Source organism: Furipterus horrens, unplaced genomic scaffold (genome assembly GCF_987537825.1).
Source record: "Furipterus horrens unplaced genomic scaffold, mFurHor1.1.pri manual_scaffold_9, whole genome shotgun sequence".
NCBI lineage: Eukaryota > Metazoa > Chordata > Mammalia > Chiroptera > Furipteridae > Furipterus > Furipterus horrens.
This window is the reverse complement of record NW_028327179.1, coordinates 100,271,955-100,289,577: the sequence shown is the minus strand read 5'-3', so window position 1 is coordinate 100,289,577 and position 17,623 is coordinate 100,271,955. Positions and strand designations below refer to the sequence as shown.

General features: G+C 61.8%; 1 protein-coding gene across 3 annotated transcripts; it reads left to right on the top strand.

Moving 5' to 3' along the window:
- The first annotated feature begins 256 nt into the window (after positions 1-256).
- Positions 257-16,701, top strand: WDR86 (WD repeat domain 86). Of its 3 annotated transcripts, none has more exons than XM_090287713.1 (7): positions 257-607; positions 1,116-1,373; positions 6,088-6,229; positions 8,987-9,407; positions 10,060-10,195; positions 13,207-13,310; positions 13,604-13,842. In XM_090287713.1, the coding sequence occupies exons 2-7, from the start codon at positions 1,211-1,213 to the stop codon at positions 13,775-13,777; spliced, it is 1,140 nt and encodes a 379-aa protein (XP_090143839.1). In that variant the 5' UTR covers positions 257-607; positions 1,116-1,210; the 3' UTR covers positions 13,778-13,842. The 3 variants fall into 3 exon arrangements, with proteins under 3 accessions (XP_090143839.1, XP_090143840.1, XP_090143838.1); XM_090287714.1 differs by lacking the exons at positions 257-607; positions 13,604-13,842 and adding exons at positions 790-948; positions 15,917-16,701; XM_090287712.1 differs by lacking the exon at positions 257-607 and adding an exon at positions 790-948.
- Positions 16,702-17,623: the final 922 nt, after the last annotated feature.

The following is a 17,623-nucleotide window of genomic DNA, read 5'->3' as shown; positions in this document are numbered from 1 at the left end:
CCGTCCGAGGTTTGCTCCTCAGCGTCTCCCGAGAGCCCTGGAGGTCTCAGGAAATCCTGTTGCCTTTAGGACCTGGAGGATCCGAGTTGGGGATCACCCCTCCCCGCCCCCCGCGAAGCAGGCACCGGAACTGCTCTAATGGGAACCAGCAGACTGGCGCTGGGGGGTGTGTGTGTGTCAGGGCTCCTGCAGAGACGTGGGTGGACCCTCCGAGGCGCGCGGGAGCTCAGTGGGGGCGGGGGCGCGGGCGGGGGTGGCAGCCGAAAGAGGCCGCGAGGTGGGCGGGGCACAGGGAGCGACCCTGACCTCTGCGGGAAGCCCCACGCCACCACCCCCTCCCCGCGGGACGCCTTTAGGATTGGGGTATTGGTGCTTTCCCAGCTGGAGCGGGCTAGGGCGCATTCCAACAAGGGGACCGCCCCCAAGTCCCCCGAGAGCCTCTCCGGCAGGGTCTCTAGGGCTGGGCGTCTGGAAGAAGCAAACTTGCCAGGTGGCGGCGTGCAGCCGCTGCCCCAGTGAGTTACGGGGCGTGCGAGTCTCCCCAACCCGCCTCTCCGTCCACCTCCTCCCGCGTCCCGGGAGCCTAGAGGCGCAGCCGAGGCAGCCGGTAGGGTCCCACGTGGAGCCGTCCCCTCGGGTGCTGGGTCCGTGGGCGGGGGTGGCTCCCGAGGGACCGAGGCTGGGGGTGGGGTCTGGAGCGCTGGCCCGAGAAGTGGGAGGGGACAGGTTGAGGGGTGGTCTCTGAGGAGGAGCCAGGCTGGGCTGTATTGTTCGACACTCCACCTCCCCGAGCGCACAGCACCGGCCGGGGAGGGAGCGCAGCGCGCGGGGCGCTCGTCTTCCCGTGCTCCCCCACTGCCGGCACCTCGAAAAGGGACCTGGGCTTCCCAGCGCGCCCCGAAACCCCACTTCCCCACTCATCCGGGCCCAGAGGGAGGGCCCGCTCAGGTGGGGTACAGGTCTCCCGAGGGCGCGTGGGGCTGGGACTGCCCCATCGGAGGAACGGGGGTCCCAAGTGGGCCGCGCCCGCGGGGTCAGCAGGCTGCGCTGCCGGGTGGGCGGCGCTGGAGCGAGGGTCCCCCATCTCACCCCGTCGCGCCCCGTGCCCTCTGCAGGAGCCTGGCGCCCCGGCCGCCCGCGATGACCGCGGGACGAAGCCGCAGGGAGCGCGGATGCCTGGGCTCCCCTCCCTAGCGGAGCGACGGGCAGGATGGGGGGCGGCGGGTCGGCCCTGAGGGTCTGCGCCGAGCACCGCGGGGGCATCAACTGGCTGAGCCTGAGCCCGGACGGGCAGCGCCTGCTGACGGGCAGCGAGGACGGCACCGCCCGGCTCTGGAGCACCGCGGACGGCCAGTGCTGCGCCCTCCTGCAAGGTAGACGCGCCGCGCGCCCCGCCCCTCCGCTCCTGTCCTTTCCGTCCGCTCGCCGGACTCCGACCCCTTCCGCCGAGTCCAGCCCCCACCTCCCCGGGCCCAGCACCCGACCGCCCGGGGGCACACGGGTAGGGGGGCGGGCTGGGGTGGGCGCGCAGAGCGAGCCGCGATCCGGGTCGGTGGGCCGGGCCGAGGGGCGCCCTCTGCGGGGCGAAGGTCACTGGTCAGCCCGCTGCGTGAAATCGTTTCCGTTACAACAGTTTTAACAAAGAAAAGAAAAGAAATCGCACCTCTGGGTGCTCACCCCTTGGGGTGAGCGGTGCCCTCGCCGGCCTCGCACTGGCCAGGTCACCTCTGGCTGGACGTCCCGCTCTCCGGGCCTGTTGAGCGCCGCGGGTTCTGAGCGCCCCAGTGCGCAGTCCTCACACTCCTGTTATCCCACTCGTGCAGACGGGGAAACGGAGGCATGGGGTTAAGTAACAGCTGGTGGGGGATGGAGTTGGACTTCGAACCCCCCCTCCGCATCCGACCGCCCCCCCCCGCCCCTGCCCCCCCGCCCCCCCCCCCCCCCCCCCCCGCTCTCTGCTGCCTCATTTCATCTGCAACTTAGCATATTTGGAAACTGGATGAAATAGCAGGAGTCTCATACAAATCTTACAAACGCCTGCCGGCTTTTATCTGCATGCGTACTCATGGGAGGTGGATCTGGTTCTTACCCTGGGCCCCTGTCCCACCACAGCAGGGCTGGGGGTCCCAGCTGCCTGAGCCCTGGGGGCAGGGACGGGGGTGGCCGTGATGTATACGCGGGTGGAGGGAGCTGCAGCGAGCAGGCTGGAGAAGAGGTCCCTGGAGGGACGGAGAGAAGCCTGGCCAGGGACCGCACAGGGCAGGGGGCCACCACTTCTCACGCCGAGTCGCAGGCGTGTGCCAGCTTGGCCCACTCCAGCTCACCTGCTACGGCACACCCCGGACCCCTGGAGTGGAGCCCCCCTGATTGTGGAGGGGCACTTCGACTTTGAACTTGTAGCCAGTCCAGGGGTGTAAGGACAAGGAGGCGGGGAGGGCCCACGACCTTGGCAGGAGCCCCTGAGCCTCACTCAGCATGTTCTTCTGAACATAATAACTGCATCTTATCTGTGCTCTTCATCCCTCCGAAAATATTTTTGGTTTGGCTTTTTTGCTTATTCTGCACAAACCCGACAGCTGGCTGCCAAGGCGCTGTGGTCCCTGGAGCCGCGATGGGCCCTGCCTCCCCCATCCATCCCCAGGCTTGGGCGGGGCCTTGCTCTCCCGTGACCTGCGGGCGGAGGGGGCGGGGCGGGGCAGTGAAGCCCTGCCTCTGTCTGTAGATTAAGGTCAGGGGTCAGGGACGCCCTCTGTGGCCAGCAGGGCCCCCCCTCTGGCAGGGCTCTGAGCCAGCACCCACTTGGCTTGTGTTTTCTGATCCCGCTGGGTGCTTGGCGTGCACAGAGGCAGGGCTGTCCATGGGGGAGCCTTGATTGCTGCGGGGACCCCCGGCCACCTCCAGCCAGGTCCCCGGCAAGGGAGAGGATCAGCCTGGCCCAGCTTAAGAGATGAGGTCTTTTTTACATTGAAAAACTTACTTTTTAAGAAGATTTTATTATTATTTATTTTTAGAGAGAGGGGAAGGGAGGGAGAAAGAGAGGGAGAGAAACATCCATGTGTGGCTGCCTCTCATGGGCCTGCAACTGGGGACCTGGCCCGCAACCCAGGCGTGTGTCCTGACTGGGAATCGAACCGGCGACCCTTTGGTTTGCAGGCTGGTGCTCAACCCACTGAGCCACCCCAGCCAGGGCTGAAAAACTCATTTTTGTTCTCACCTCTTAAGTCTTTGTTTTGTGTTATATTTTTATTGATTTGCAACCAGTTTACATCTTCATCTTTTTTAAGTTTCATGTCATTAAAGCAGTCCCTTACGGCCTTCAGCATCCCTGGTTTCCTGGCGACAGGTATCCTCATGGTACTGTCTTTGTCAGTGTCTTTCTTGGCCTAATTTACACTCGTACCTGTGAGGTCTTCCTGTGAGGTGGGAGGAAGCAGCCTAAATGGGGATGATGCCCCCCAAGGTAGATTGTCTGGGGGGGGCCTGGGTTAGTCCGCTCAGGCCCGTGAGGGCCGCTGGACGGGAGGCTGTGCGGGCCCGTGCCGTGGCACCTCGCGGCCTTCCAGCCAGCCCCCCACCGTGCTGAGCCGCCCAGTGAGCACCTCTGGTCTCCGGGAAAGTTTGCTGATCATCTTAACATATTTTATAGACTCTTTTCTTTGCGGTTGGCAAAAAGCCGAGCTGTGTTTTGCCAAATACACTTTGCCCTCGACTTTTAAACTGACGTGTTTTTTAAGGGAAACATAATCTGCAGTTTCTTCAAGTGTTTATTTAATTCACACAAATGTTGTTTTCTCAGAGGCCTGGTCTAGGCCATCCAAGAAGACTGAAAACCATTTCTTTCTTAATTTAAAAAAAAAAAGTCTGTTTCTTAGAAGTCAGGAAATTGAGTTCTTCCAAAAGTAGCTAAGCTTAAACTCGGGGTCCCCCCCCCCAAAAAAGTATGAGTTATCCTGAAACTGCCCAGGAGAGTCTAAATCCCCATCTCCTTGATCCTGGATCTAAATGAAATTTTAAAATTCTATCAGTATCCTTGATATAATAAATACGTGTCCCAAACATGTGGATATTTTAATTCATCAGTCTTCGCATCTGCGAAATGGCTTGTAGCTCTGACATTCCTTTGGTTCTGTTCATTTTCTGGCACCTGAACTCACTTCCCCTGAATTCACTTCACGTAGACTCAGCTTCTGTCTGCAGTAGGAAGGTGTGAAGCAAGCCAGAGACACCTTTGCCTGAAGGACAGGCCCTACTTTGATGGGTCCCCGAGGTCTGCAGCTGCTTAATAACGTGGGTTCTGCAAAGACAGTGATGTTTGTTGTTGTTTTTAATTTAAAATATTTTATTATTTATTTTTAGAGAGAGGGGCAGGCAGGGAGAAAGAGAGGGAGAGAACATCGGTAAGGATCGGCTGCCTCTCACACGCCCCCCTGGCCCGCAACCCAGGCACGTGCCCTGACCGGGAATTGAACCGGCAGCCTTTTGGTTTGTGGGACGATGCCCAACCCACTGAGCCACACCAATCGGGCACCAGGGCGATGTTTAAAAGACCCGACAGCCGCACTGATAAGAGGGATGGCCAGGTGCACTGGGCCGAGACCCCGGACTCTGCACGGCTCTCCCTCTGTCCACCTTTGCTATGTCTCTGCTTCATCCACCATTTCTGCCAAACGCCTAAATTCTAGCCGTAGGGGCCTGTCCTTCTTTGGGGAGTGCTGTGTCCACTCCCAGATGCTCTCCTCCCCGCACAGGCACTGTGGGGACACTTCCTCCTCGGTCCTGCCTGTGTCAGGCTCGCTGACCGTCGCTCCTGGGTGGCTGCCCGCTCAGCAGGGACGGCGCCTGCACCCTCTGGGCCTCTGCACCGTTTCCTGTGACTGCCGTGACCAATGATCACGCTGGGTGCCTTAAAGCAACAGAAGTTTATTCTTGCACAGTTCTGAATGCCAGGAATCCAAACTCGGTGTCCCCGGGCCGAAATCAACCTGTCGGCAGGGTATGCTCCTTCTGAAACCTGGAGGGGAGAATGCGGTCGCCTCTTCCGGCTGCTGGTGGGTCAGCACTCCTTGGCTTGTGGCCACATCACCCCAGTCTTCAGCACCAGCCCCCTCAAGTCTCTCTCTGTTCTGTCTTCACACTGCTTTCTCTCTGTCCTCAGATCTCCCTCTGCCACCTTCTCATGAGGACACTTTAGGGCCTGTCCTCATCGTCCAGGATAGTCTCCCCATCTCAAGATCCTTCACGTAATTAATTACATCGGCATATGTGTCTTTGTCCAAGCAACGTAACGTTCTGAGATTCCAGGAGTTAGGACCTGCTCTTCTGCCTACCACGGTGTCTGTCCCCGAGTGTGAGAACAGCTGATGCCCTGCGTTGGCTCGGTCTGCACGACAGCCCTGCGAGACAGGCGCAGGTACCCCCCCCCTGTCAGACGAGGACATTGAGGAAGGGGCAGGTGAGACAGCTGCCAGTGGGCAGTCAGCCACAGCCCCGGCTGCTAGCCCAGACATTTGGGCTCTGAAGACGACGCCCTTGGCCTCTGTACTTCCTGCCTCCATAACACGGGGTTTGTTGAATGACTTGAGTGAATACCAATAGCTGAAAAGTTTGAGGAAGACTGAAAGGTGATGAAGAAGAGGAGGGAACAAAAGAATCCGGGAGAGCCCTGGCCTGTGTGGCTCAGTTGGTAGGAGTGTCAACCCGTAACCGAAAGGTTTTGGGTTTGATTCCCAGTCAGGGCACATGCCTAGTCCAGCCATGTAAGGGAGGCAATCAAATGATGCTTCTCTCTCTCATTCCGTGTTTCTTCCTCTCCTGTTCTCTCTAAAAGCAATGGAGAAATGTCCTTGGGTGAGTATTAAAAAAAAAAAAAAGATTCGGGGATAAGGTGAGTGCCCCCCGAGTTGCTCCTGGCACACCACAGACGCTCCCAGAATTGACTCGTCATTTCAAAGGGCCAGTCAGTTCTGGGTTTGTCTCAAACACGGCTGCCCCGTGCCGCCTTCCCGTCCTCGCCGTCTCAAGCATTCTTCCCAGGAGAAAAGCAGGAGCTGGCACGCCCTGTAGGCTCACGTCTCCCCTCGTCCGCAGGGCACGAGAGCTACGTGACCTTCTGCCAGCTGGAGAACGAGGCCGCCTTCACGTGCAGCGCTGACCGCACCATCAGGAAGTGGGACGTGCTGACCGGGCAGTGCCTGCAGGTGTTCCGAGGACACACGTCCATTGTGAACAGGTCAGCATGGCCTGGGGGTCCCTGGGCTGCTGGGCAGTGAGGACAGAGAGGTAGGCCTGGGGCTCTGCCCCGGGGGAACATGGCTTCTCTGGGGGAGCCCACTTGTGGCCTCGTGGGTTGGTCGTCAGGAGCACATAGCGATGGAAGGCTCAGGCACAGGACAGAAGTGCCCCGTGTGACAGGTGCTAACTGCACAGGGCTGCCGGTGGGGTTTGGGAGGCACCACCAACAGGTGGACCTGGCTGCACCACTGCCCTCTGCTGGGCGCAGGGAAGGGCAGCGGAGGCCACAGCTTCCAGGATGGGACGTGGCTTAATTGGTACCTGATGGTGGAGCAGGGACTTGGAGGGAGGAGGAGCCGATGGGGTTGGCTCTGATGGCTCTGAAGATGAAGCCCACGGTAGTCTTATGTTTCATTTAAATTTATATTTACTTATTCACTTCAGAGAGGGAGACAGAGAAACAAGAACTTGTTGTTCCATGTATTCATACATTCATTGGTTGCTGCTTGTATGTACCCTGACAGGGAATTGATCCCACAACTTTGGTGTATTGGGATGATGCTCTAAGCAGCCAACTGAGCTACCCGGCCAGGGCAGCCCAGGGTATTTTTATTTTTAACATTTTATTTATTTTAGAGCGAGGGGAAGGGAGAAAGAGAGGGAGAGAAACATCACTGCGTGATTGCCTCTCGTGCACCCCCAACTGGGGACCTGACGTGCAACCCAGGCCTGTGCCCTGACTGGGAATCAAACCAGTGACCTTTTGGTTCCCAGGGCGGCGCTCAATCCCCTGAGCCACAGCAGCCGGGGCCTAGCCCAGGGTATTTTTAAACCTCTCCTTTCCCTGTTGCACTTGAATACCTCTGCTCTCCCCCCACCCCTAGCCTCTTCTCAAGGAGGTTTGAATTTTCCCTATTAAATTTGGGTCTGACCTGAGCCATGGAAATTCCTCTGCTGATCACACTGATTTGACACTCTGTATGAAGCTTGTGGCCGGCTCAGACTCCTGAGGAAGTGCCCGGGATAAGCAGGAGTCTGGCCGTGGCCACCTGCCCTTGGCCCTCCCGCCGCCTCACTGACCGGGGAAACTGCAGAAGGAAAGGCCCGGCGCAGCGGGAGTGGGAGGGGTCGGGAGGCTGGGGGGGCCAGGCTGATGGAGAAGCGTGTTCTCAGCCAGAAGGGACGCCGCCAGCGAGGGCTTTGCGCACACCTGGGTCAGGGCGGGGCCTGACTGGCCTCATGGGCAGCACCTGGGATGACCAGACCGCCCACTGACTGACTGGGTACCAGCTGCCTGCAGTTGGAACGGTGCGCCCACGGGGCGAAACGCCACAGCACCCCTAGGATGGTTCCGAGCGGAGGAGGCAAGCCCGCCCTCCCCCACCTCCCAGCGGCCTGCCTTTCGTCCCCAACCCTTAGCTAGAGCAGCCAACAGGTGGCAGCGAAAGGGCTGCAGCTGGGGCCCGGCTCTCACCGCGCCTGCCGGCCCCTGCCCAGCATCCCTTCCCGAGCAGGAAGTTTGTGGCTGAGGAAGCGTAAGGGCAGCGGGGAGTCTCCTTAGGTGAGGCTGTGGGGGGCTGGAAGTGCTGACAGGAGGGAGGCGGCCAAGTCGCAGGTGACCAGCCTGCCCTCGGTTTGTTCCCGGAGACTGTCAGCTGCTTCTCAAGGGGAAATCTGGGCAGCGAGGTTTAGACTCTCCCATGCGCACACACTGTACACACATGTTCACACACACACACTCACTGCTTTTGAGCTCTGGGAGGATATTTGCATTGTTAATTAAGTGAACCTCTGACCTGGGGACAGAGAATTCCCTTCCTCCCGTGAATTCAGAGCCTGGCCTGGTGCATGAGCTTCTGGGGGCACTGCCCAGGCCCGGTGTCCGTGCCCACTCGTGCCAGGCCACACCTGGCAGCATGCCGGCCCCCAGAGCATCACCCGTGGGTGCCATGTGGCAACAGGTGGCCGCTTTCCTTTAGAAATGCACATGTCATGAAAGCCACAAGTACTAGGGAAGGAGTTGCTCAGAGACAGAGTCCATGTTTTAGGGGGTCCTTGTGGAGGCGAGGGGCCCCGGCATGATGCAGGCAGGGGTCTCTTCTTTCTGCCGGCCCAGCCCTCCCCCACCTGCGCTGCCTCCAGGCCAGAGGGAGCACAGGCCCCTTGAGTCTGGCCTGTCCCTAGGGGACCAGTGTGCCCCACCTTGCCTGGTTTTCAAACTGCAAGTCCTGTGTCCCCAGAAGCCCTTCAGTTCTGGGCAAACCTGGAGAGTGGGCCTCCCCTGCCAGTCCCCCACCCCTTGCCCTGGCTTCTGTGACTATGGAGCAGCTGCCATGGGCCACGTGTTGGGACGGACTGAATCATCCTGGCCATGGTCCCTGCCGAGGGGAAGGACGGGGGACCACAGGCTTAGCTCGCAGCGGGGGTTCTGGGCGGCTTCCTGGAGGAGGGGCGCCTGCAGCTGGACCCAGGAGCTGCGTGTGGCCGCTGGGTGGAGAGAGGGGCTCTCTTCTGGCCTCAGAGGCAGCCGATCTCTGGCCTGGGCAGGTGTCCACGCAGGGGCGGGTGGTGGTGTGGATGGCGCTGACCGAGGATGCTTTGAGACTGAGCTCCGTTCTGTGGGTGGTGGCCTCTGCCTGGGCTCACTGAACACGGAAGACGCCAGCCAAAGGGACCCTGTGACAGTCTGCTGGGTGACCTTCCCTGCCAGGCCACCTGCAGGTGTGACCCCCTGACCTTCCTCTTCTGCCCCCAGGATCCTTGTCACCAACAGCCGGCTCTTCAGCAGCTCCTACGACCGGACTGCTCGCGCCTGGAGCGTGGACAAGGGGCAGGTGGCCCGGGAGTTCCGGGGCCACCGCAACTGTGTGCTGCCTCTAGCCTACGCCGCCCCCTGGGACCTCCCCGGGGCCCCTTTCGAGGAGGACGCCGTGGCCGGGGGGCTGCTGGTAACGGGCAGCACGGACGGCACGGCCAGGGTGTGGCAGGTGGCCAGCGGCTGCTGTCACCAGACGCTGCGGGGCCACACGGGCGCCGTGCTGTGCCTCGTGCTGGACACGCCCGGCCACACGGCCTTCACGGGCAGCACGGACGCCACCATCCGCGCCTGGGACATCCTGAGCGGGGAGCAGCTGCGGGTGTTCCGGGAGCACCAGGGCTCTGTCATCTGTCTGGAGGTGAGACCCGCCTCCCCCTGGCCCCCACCTGCCGGGGGTCCCTGGGGTCCCCTGTGCTGCCGTGACCCAGGAGGACGACAGAGATTTACGTCTCACAGGTCTCGAGGCTGGAGCTCTGAGATCCAGGGGTCCGCGGGGTTGGTTCCTCCTGAGGCCTCCCCGCCCCGCTCTGTGCTCACGTGCCCGTCTGTCTGCGTCCAGGTCTCCTCTGCTGAGGACCCCAGTCATGCTGGATGAGACAGTAACCCCCTAACTGACACCAGGCAGTGGCCGTCACCAAGCCTGCGTGCACTGGTGGCCCTCCCGCGCGGGGCACCTAAGTGCCGTGTCTGTGGCCCCATGAGGAGGAACTGGCACGGCCCTTATTTAGGGTAAAGCCACCAAGGAGCAGAATCCGTGACTTGGCCAAGGGCAAAGTGACGGTCAAGATCTGAAGCCGGGCCGGCCTGACAGTCTGCTCGCCTGCCGGACCCCGCAGGCCCCGTGGAGCAGGGAGGCGCGGCGAGACCTGGGTGCCGGCCGGGCAGGCGGGTGGGACCCATGGGCAGGGGCATTGCTGGCTCCTGCCCCTTCTGCACTGAGGCCGCACATGCCCTGCGCGGTCCCCTTGGAGAGGCCGGGAGGGGCCTCTGAGCCGCCCCCTCCTCCTCAGCTCGTGAACCGGCGCGTGTACTCGGGCAGTGCCGACAGGACCGTGAAGTGCTGGCTGGCGGACACCGGGGAGCGCGTGCGCACGTTCCCGGCCCACGGGCACAGCGTGAGCGCCCTCAAGTACCACGCGGGCACCTGTAAGTGCTCCTGCCCCCGACCCTCCCGCATGCCCCAGTCTGCCGCGCCCGCCTTGTTACCGTCACTTGTCCCTGTCACTTCTCACCCCGACCAAGCCCTCCCTGCCCGGGGCCTCTCTGCTTCTCTACTTCTCCCCGAGGTTCCCCCCGGAGCCTCAGCTGCCGTTCAGGATGGCAAGCGCCCAAGGCAGAGGTGGCCGGGCCACCTCCAGCACCTGCACCTAAAGCGTGCCCTGCAGAGAAGGCCCAAATGAGGGTGTGGGGACTCTTCCCTACCTTTACGCCACAGGAACATGTCTCGACCTGAATATTCAGAGGTCCTAGGGTCAAGAGCACGTCTCAAGGACACAGTCTAATCCCCAGAGTGACACACTGCCACATCGCTTACTCCAGCCAGGCTTGAGTGCCACGTGCGTTTGGCCTCACCTGGCACTTAGGCTTGACTCCAGATAAGAAAACCCAGACCGCAGTGGTTCAGATGAGACAGTAGTTTGTTTCTCTCTCGGATAGAAGAATTTTAGGAGCTGTCAGTCCTCAGGCACCCAGATTCCTTCTGTCCCTTTGCTTCACGATCCTTGGCACGTACCTTCTATCTTTGAGGGGCCTCGTGGTTCAGAACGGCTGCTGGAGCGCCAGCCATCTCGGCATGCTTTAGGCTGGTGGTAAGAAGAGGGAAGGGCCAAAGGGGGCGTCCCTTACCTGTCCAGGATCCTTTAAAGCTCCTTCCTGGAAGCCCCACCCAAAGACTTAAAAAAAAAGATTTTGTTTATTGACTTACAGAGAAAGGGGAAGAGAAGGAGAAAAAGAGGGAGACGAATATTGATTGGTTGCCTCTTGCATGCCCTGAACTAGGGTCCTGGCCTGCAACCCAGGCAGGTGCCCTGACTGGGAACCGAACTGGTGACCTTTTACTTTGCGTGATGATGCTGAACACACTGAGCCACACCAGTCAGGGCAACCGCCCAGAGACTTTTGCATATACCTTATAGGCCACTGCCTGCAGGAAAGACTGAATAATGTCTCTTACCTGGGGACCTAGCTCCCAGGATTAACCAGGGTTATTTTGTAAAGGAGGAAGGACAGGAGGGCTTCATCCCGCAGGTCTCAAACTGTCACGCATCTGGGCTTTGCCAGCTCTGTCCCCATGGCTTGCTGTGTGGTTACACCCCAGACACACCCAAAGATAGACACTGTTCCCAGGAAGCAACCCCCCAGCCTCAGCACATCTATGTGGCAGGGGACCCCAAATTCCTGAACATTAAGTGATCCCCAACATTATATTTTGGTATCAGTCGCCCTTCCCCCACTTGCGCGCACGCACACACACACACACACCCCTTCACCCCAAGGCAGCCAGCCCCACAGGTGCTGAGCCTGAGAGGCATCTCCTCGGTCCTCTCCCTGGCACTGGAGGGCGGGAGCAGACCCGGGGTGGGGAAGAGTCACGTGGAAAAGTCACTGTGACTTCACAGTATGGGTGTTAGGTGAGGACAGAATGTGGGGCTCTGAAAAGAGCCTGAGATGCCCTCAGGATTCAGGTGCCTGACACAGACAAGTTATTTTTTTCTGCTTCCTGTGTGCGAACCTGTAAGTGTGATAACAACTCTGCTCCCGAGTCGGAACCGCCGATTTACAAAGGTCGCCTAGAGCGCCTCCGCTTGGCAGCCGCCCCTGTGTGGGATCCTGGGGAGCCCACCTGTTGCTCCGTGCGGAGGGCCTCGGCCCTTGGTCTTTGCCAACAGACTTCACTCCTGACCCTCCTGCCACCCCCGGGACACACAGCAGCCTGGCTGAGTTGCTGGGGAGGGGACAGTGGGAAAGGAGCTGAAGAGACCCCGACATGAAACTGCCCCCCCAGGGCTACACTCAGCGGTGGCTTTAGCGGGAAGGCTGGGAATAGGCAGGTGACGCAGGAAGGGGGTGCTTGCTGTGGCTGTTCAGGCTGTGGGGTGGGTGTAGCGGATGCTCAGGGTGCCGTGGGCAGGGGTGCTCCCTGCTGCAGCGCCTGAGGTCGTCTGCCCGCCTGCGTGTCCCTGTGAGGGGCGGGGCAGAGGGGGCTGGGAGCGGACAGCCACAGAGGCCTCAGCCGAGGACTAATGTGAATTCCTGGGTAAGTCACCCGGCGTCCTTGCCCTCGGATGGGGCAGCTGCGACTCGGCCGGCACCTTCTCCTGAGGGCTCGCCCTGTTTCTCTCCCACTTCCTGGAATGTCCTGCCAGGGGAGCTGCTGCCACCAAAATCCTAGTGTCCGGGTTGGCTTCTGGGACAACCCGGGCTAGAAGCTAAGGGACCCAGAGGGTCAGGGTTCTCAGTGCGGACCCTGACCAGCAGTATCAGCATCACCGGAAACCGGCCGGAAAGGCAGGTGCCCAGGCCCCGCCCCAGGCCGCCTAAATCAGAAACCCCGGTGGGCCCAGCAGTCTGCGCCTTACAAGCCCAGCAGGTGATTCTCATGACGCTGGGGTTGGAGAACCTTCTCCTGGTCCTCCAAGGAAAGGTGCCGGAGGTTGGGCAGGGCCCTGGTGAGCCCCTGAGGGCCTGGGCTCTGCTGGGAGGGCCAAGGTCATTACCGAGGAGGGCAGGCGCGCTTCTGGCTTGTCCTTGGCCCCAGCAGGCCGCTCAGATGGCGGGCGAGCCCCCTGAGCCGGGCTGCAGAGCTGCGGGAACACCGGGCAGAGACGCTGAGCTTCGCCTGCGGCTCCCGCCCAAGGGCCTGAGTGGGCACCGGGCCCCGGGTGGTGCTCCGGAGCGGTGAGGCCCCGGGGGCGGTGCAGGAAGAGGGTTCCGCAGCCACCGCCCTGCAGAGCGCAGAGGGCCCCGGCTAGACCCGGGAATGTAGTCAGTGAAGGGCCGCCTCTCTCCGCCACTTGAACCTTATTGACACCCTCGTGGGGGGCGGGGGCGGCCCCGAGCGGGTCCAGGTGAGGCGCCCCGCCCCGCCCCTGCTCTGCGGCGTCCCGGAGGCGCTGGGGGCTGGCTGGCGGGAGGCCCAGCGGCGCGTGTGTCCACAGTGTTCACGGGCAGCGGGGACGCCCGCGCGCGCGCCTTCGACGCCGAGTCCGGAGCGCTGCAGAGGGTGTTCCGCGGCCACGCCTTCATCATCAACTGCATCCAGGTAGGGGCTTCCGCCGGCTGTCCCCTGGGTCCCGCTGCCCTGGAGGGAGGGGCGGGGAGGGAGTGCGGGCCGCGCGCCCCCAGCACTGCACGGGCAGAACCTGCTCCCCGAGGCCGAGGTCCCCTGGGCTGACGTGTAGTGACCGTCGCGCCGACGCCCGGGCCTGCGGTGGCTGTTGGAGAGCCGGGGCTGTGCGTGGTTGAGCCCGCACCTGCGGCGCGCTGGGGCCGGGGCTGGGGGTGGGGGTGGGGGTGGTAGCCGGCCGCCCCACGCCCCGCCCCGCGCGCCCGCAGGTGCACGGCCAGGTGCTGTACACGGCCTCGCACGACGGCGCGCTGCGCCTCTGGGACGTGCGCGGGCTGCCCCGCGCCCCGCCGCCGCCGCGCCCCGCCGCCCCCCAGCGCGGCCGCTCCCGCCTCTTCAGCAACAAGGTGGGCTGCGCCGCCGCGCCCCTGCAGCCGGCCTGAGCCCGCCGACACCCCCAACGGCCACATCTAGGGACCCACGGAGTGAGCGCGCCCGCCCCCCGGTGGCCGGAGGGGACAGGGCGGCCCAGCCCGCGACCCGCGCGGCTGTTTTCTTCGCGTTCGTGGACGTTTGACTCTCCCCGTGCCCTGCGAGCCCGTCCACGGAAGGAGACTGCTCGCCCCGCGGGGACCCCAGCCCCACCCCCTTCACCCCGGGACACTCCAGGGTCCCCAGTTTCAAGTGCCCGAGGTCCCCGGAAGCCAAGCCTTTCCTGCTGAGAGGAAACGGACGTTTCTTCAAAAAGTCGCTGAGCCACAGATGATTATTTTTGCAAATCGTTTGCCTGAGGACGCTGGTAAAGACCCGAAATAAACGTCCTTCAGGGTGCTCTGGAATTCCTTTTCTTTTGCAAACTGAGTCCCAGCTTCCTCTCGGAAGGACAAGGAGAGGTGCCAGGAACCGGGGCCTCATACAGCTGCCCCTCTCAGCGGGTGAAACGAGAGGCTGCGGCCTGATGACCCCTCCAGGGTCGCTTGTGCAGGCAGTGGCCGTGGTAGAGGCTCTCCGGCCTGCTTGGGGCCCTCGGAGACCCATTGCCCCGGCTCCGGAGTGCCCATTTCTGCGTGAATCAGGGAGGGCACTGGAGCCAGCTCTACCCTCCTCGTGGTGAAGGCAGGACAGAGACACGAGCAACTGGAGTACCACTAGCCAGGAGGGGCTTCATGGGGGAAAGTGGGGTTCAGGCTGTGGAGAGGCTTGAAGGGGAGCTGTCCCAGCAGCCCTCTCGTCCCCAGAAGGGGCGCTCTTCTAACGCCTGGCTGTGCTGGCTTTCTGCACCTGCGGTGCCCTGCATGCCAGGCCCTGGCTGGCCCCTGGTGCAGGAAGAGAACCTGCGGTAGATGGCACTGCCTGCCCTTGAGAGCTCAGCATCTCACCAAGGACAGGCCTCTGCGCAGAGGCAGCCCTCCCTCGGTGTAGAGACGCAGGCGCTCCGTTGTCTCACAGAAAAGGTGTTTCATTAGCGAGGTGCACAGCTGGGCGGGCCTTCCCTGCTCCCGCTGTGCCCAGGTCCAGGCCTGATGAACAGGGCAGTGTTGGCACTGGGTGTGGTAGGAAGGGGTGCACACCCCCAAAGCTTGGGAGCCCAGGGGTCTCCCAAGGAAAACGGGCTTGCTGGTGGGAACTGGCAGAAGGCCCACCACTCACTCCGCATTCTCTGGGAGAGGCTCAAAGCACACAGTCCCCGTGCGGGGGGTCGCTGGGTGTCACCTGCCCGTGTCTGGGAGCACTCGCTTCCCAGCCGGGGCCTGCGCATCCAAGGGGGCTTCCCAGGACGCTGGCGTTCACGTCGGGGAGGGCAAGCAGACCGCCACCTCGAGTACCTGCGCCCAGGCTTACCCACCTTTTCAGACTGCTTTGCAGACAGAGGTGGCTTGAGGAAGCAGACGCTGGGGATGCTGCCAGCTGACACTGCATTTCTGCCTCCCCATCTTCGGTTCCCTGTTGTGCCCGCGACCGACAAGAGTGAGCACGTGTGCTGTGCACACTCGGGACGGCCACCAGGTGCAGCCGCTAAGCCAGGGCTCGCTGCGTTGGCTCCCCAGCCTGCCTCTCCCGGAGGGAGGCGGAAACGGAGCCCGCTACTGGGCGTTCACAGTGCGTAGCCTCGGGGAAGTTTGTAGTTCAGCATCACAGGGGCCTTCCCTGAGTGTTGAGCATGTAATGACCAGACAACCAGAAGCTGTTTCTTTGCCTTTGATAAATATATTCAGTTGGCTAGAGGAACAAGGAAAGGAAGTACTTGAAGGTCGTAAGAGCAGGAGAACAGGGACCAGACCTGGCAGTGTCACCGGGGCCAAGAGCAGACAGATTTCACAAGAAAAGTGATGGGCATCAGGTCTGACGGGGGGCGGCATGCCCTGGCCGCAGCCTCCCATGGCCTCGTGCTGCAGCCTGCAGCCCCTCCTGCTGGGGGCCCTGTGATGGCCCCCCACATCTAGACCCCACGTGCCACTCAGGGTGGTCTGTAGCTGGGCTGAGCAAGCCCTCCAACCTCCCCCGCCCCCACAGCCTCTGGTGGGTGTGGAACAGCCCTGAGACACCATGAATGTGGCCCACTCTTACCTCCTTTGTCCCAGGCCTGGAATGTTCCCTTTCCTCCTCTACCCAAGGAGCGCCCCTCCAAGGCCCACCTTCCTCTGTGACTCTCCAGTCTCTCTCTCCTCTTGACATCAATAGCATTTTCATCACCAGCGTCCTTTGCTCCGTCCCTTGCCCGCCAGAGCAGGGAGTGGCGGTCACAGCCTGTCCAGCGTCACACCAGCCAGAGGCAGGACCAGAGCCCGCCTCCCATTTCACGGTGGCAGGAAGCCCCGCGGGGGGACAGTGTGCGCCCAGGACTGTCCCCAACTCGAGAACTGGCCTCTCTGCGTCGCTTCATGAGAAAATGGACCCAGGTCGGAGACCTGCAGCTGCGGCCTTTTCCAGGATCACAGAAAAAGCACCGAGGAGCTACAGGCCATGCCTGGCCCAAGCCCAGGACAGGAACTTGTTGGCCAAACGTTGCAATTCAGTCCCCAAACTGAACAGTCTGACATGGTCCCAAAGACCCCCTCACCCCCTGGGCCGGCAGCACTGCCCCCCTGCCCCACCCGGCTCAGTCTCCCTCCCCGCCACCAGCCCCTGCCCTCCCTCTTACATGCGTCATTTCAGAGCAGACATTGGTGGTTTGCTTTCAACACAACTCAGTGGAAGCAAAACCCTCCAATCTAAATGGAAGCTCTAGACCACCCGGATGCTTTCAACGCCCAGAACAGCCTAGGAGTTGGAGTTACCTTACTGCAAAGTGAGGCTGAATCCATTTTCCCCTTTTATTTCCGTCCGTATCACCCATCGTAAAAGAACGGCAAGAACGGATTTCCCCCGCCCCACCTGACTGCTGTCCAGGCTTTAGGAAACCATGAGTGGAGAAGTCCCAGCCCTTCCGCCAGCCCTCTGACGGGACGTGGCAGCCCAGCCACCTGCGGCCTGGGGACACTGCTGGCCCTTGGGTCAGGCGGTGCCCAGCTGCTGCCAGCTGTGTCCTGTGCTGGAAGGCTTCTGTAACACCCACCGACAGAGGGCCGCATGGCGCCACGAGAGATGGTTATGGGAGCCAGTGAGAGGCTGTGCATCTGTGGAAAGTCTCACACATGCCCCGAACCCCACAACACCGGGGCAAATACACCGTCCTCTCTGGTAGGGACCGTGGCCAGCAGTGTGATGTGACAGCGCAGCGCCTGCAAGTGCTGACTGAGAATAAGTTGCTGGGGCTAGCATTGAAGACTTTCCTAGTTAATAGAAGGTTTTATTTTTGTAAAGGATTTTGAACACATATAAATCCTGAATTTCAACCTTGAACTTCAAGTGCATGTTTTACTAAACTAAGAGCATGGGACGCAGGCATTGCAGGCCGAGGGCGGCTGGCACATCAGGGGTGGCTGTTAGAGCTGGTGCCTCATCTCTGCCCCCAGAGCCCCTGGAATGGCTGGACACTTACAGGACATTCGGGGATGGGCAGACGGGGCAGCTGGAGGGCAGAGCTGCCTCGGGGGCAGAAGGAAAAGGCGAGCAGTGGCCTGAGGAGGGCGGGAGAGCCGGGCAAGGGGAGGCGGCGGCAGGTGGAGCGCCCCCCCATCTCTTCCTGAGACCCTCCCAGGGCCGCCCTGCACTCCAGCCCCGCCCACCTTGGGGCGGAGAGAGACCACGCAGCTCCGCCCCCGACCACTGCGGGGGGGCGGGGGGGGGGCCAGCACCCGGGCCCCCACCCCGACTCACCGCCAACCTTGTAAGTCCCTGCCCATCCT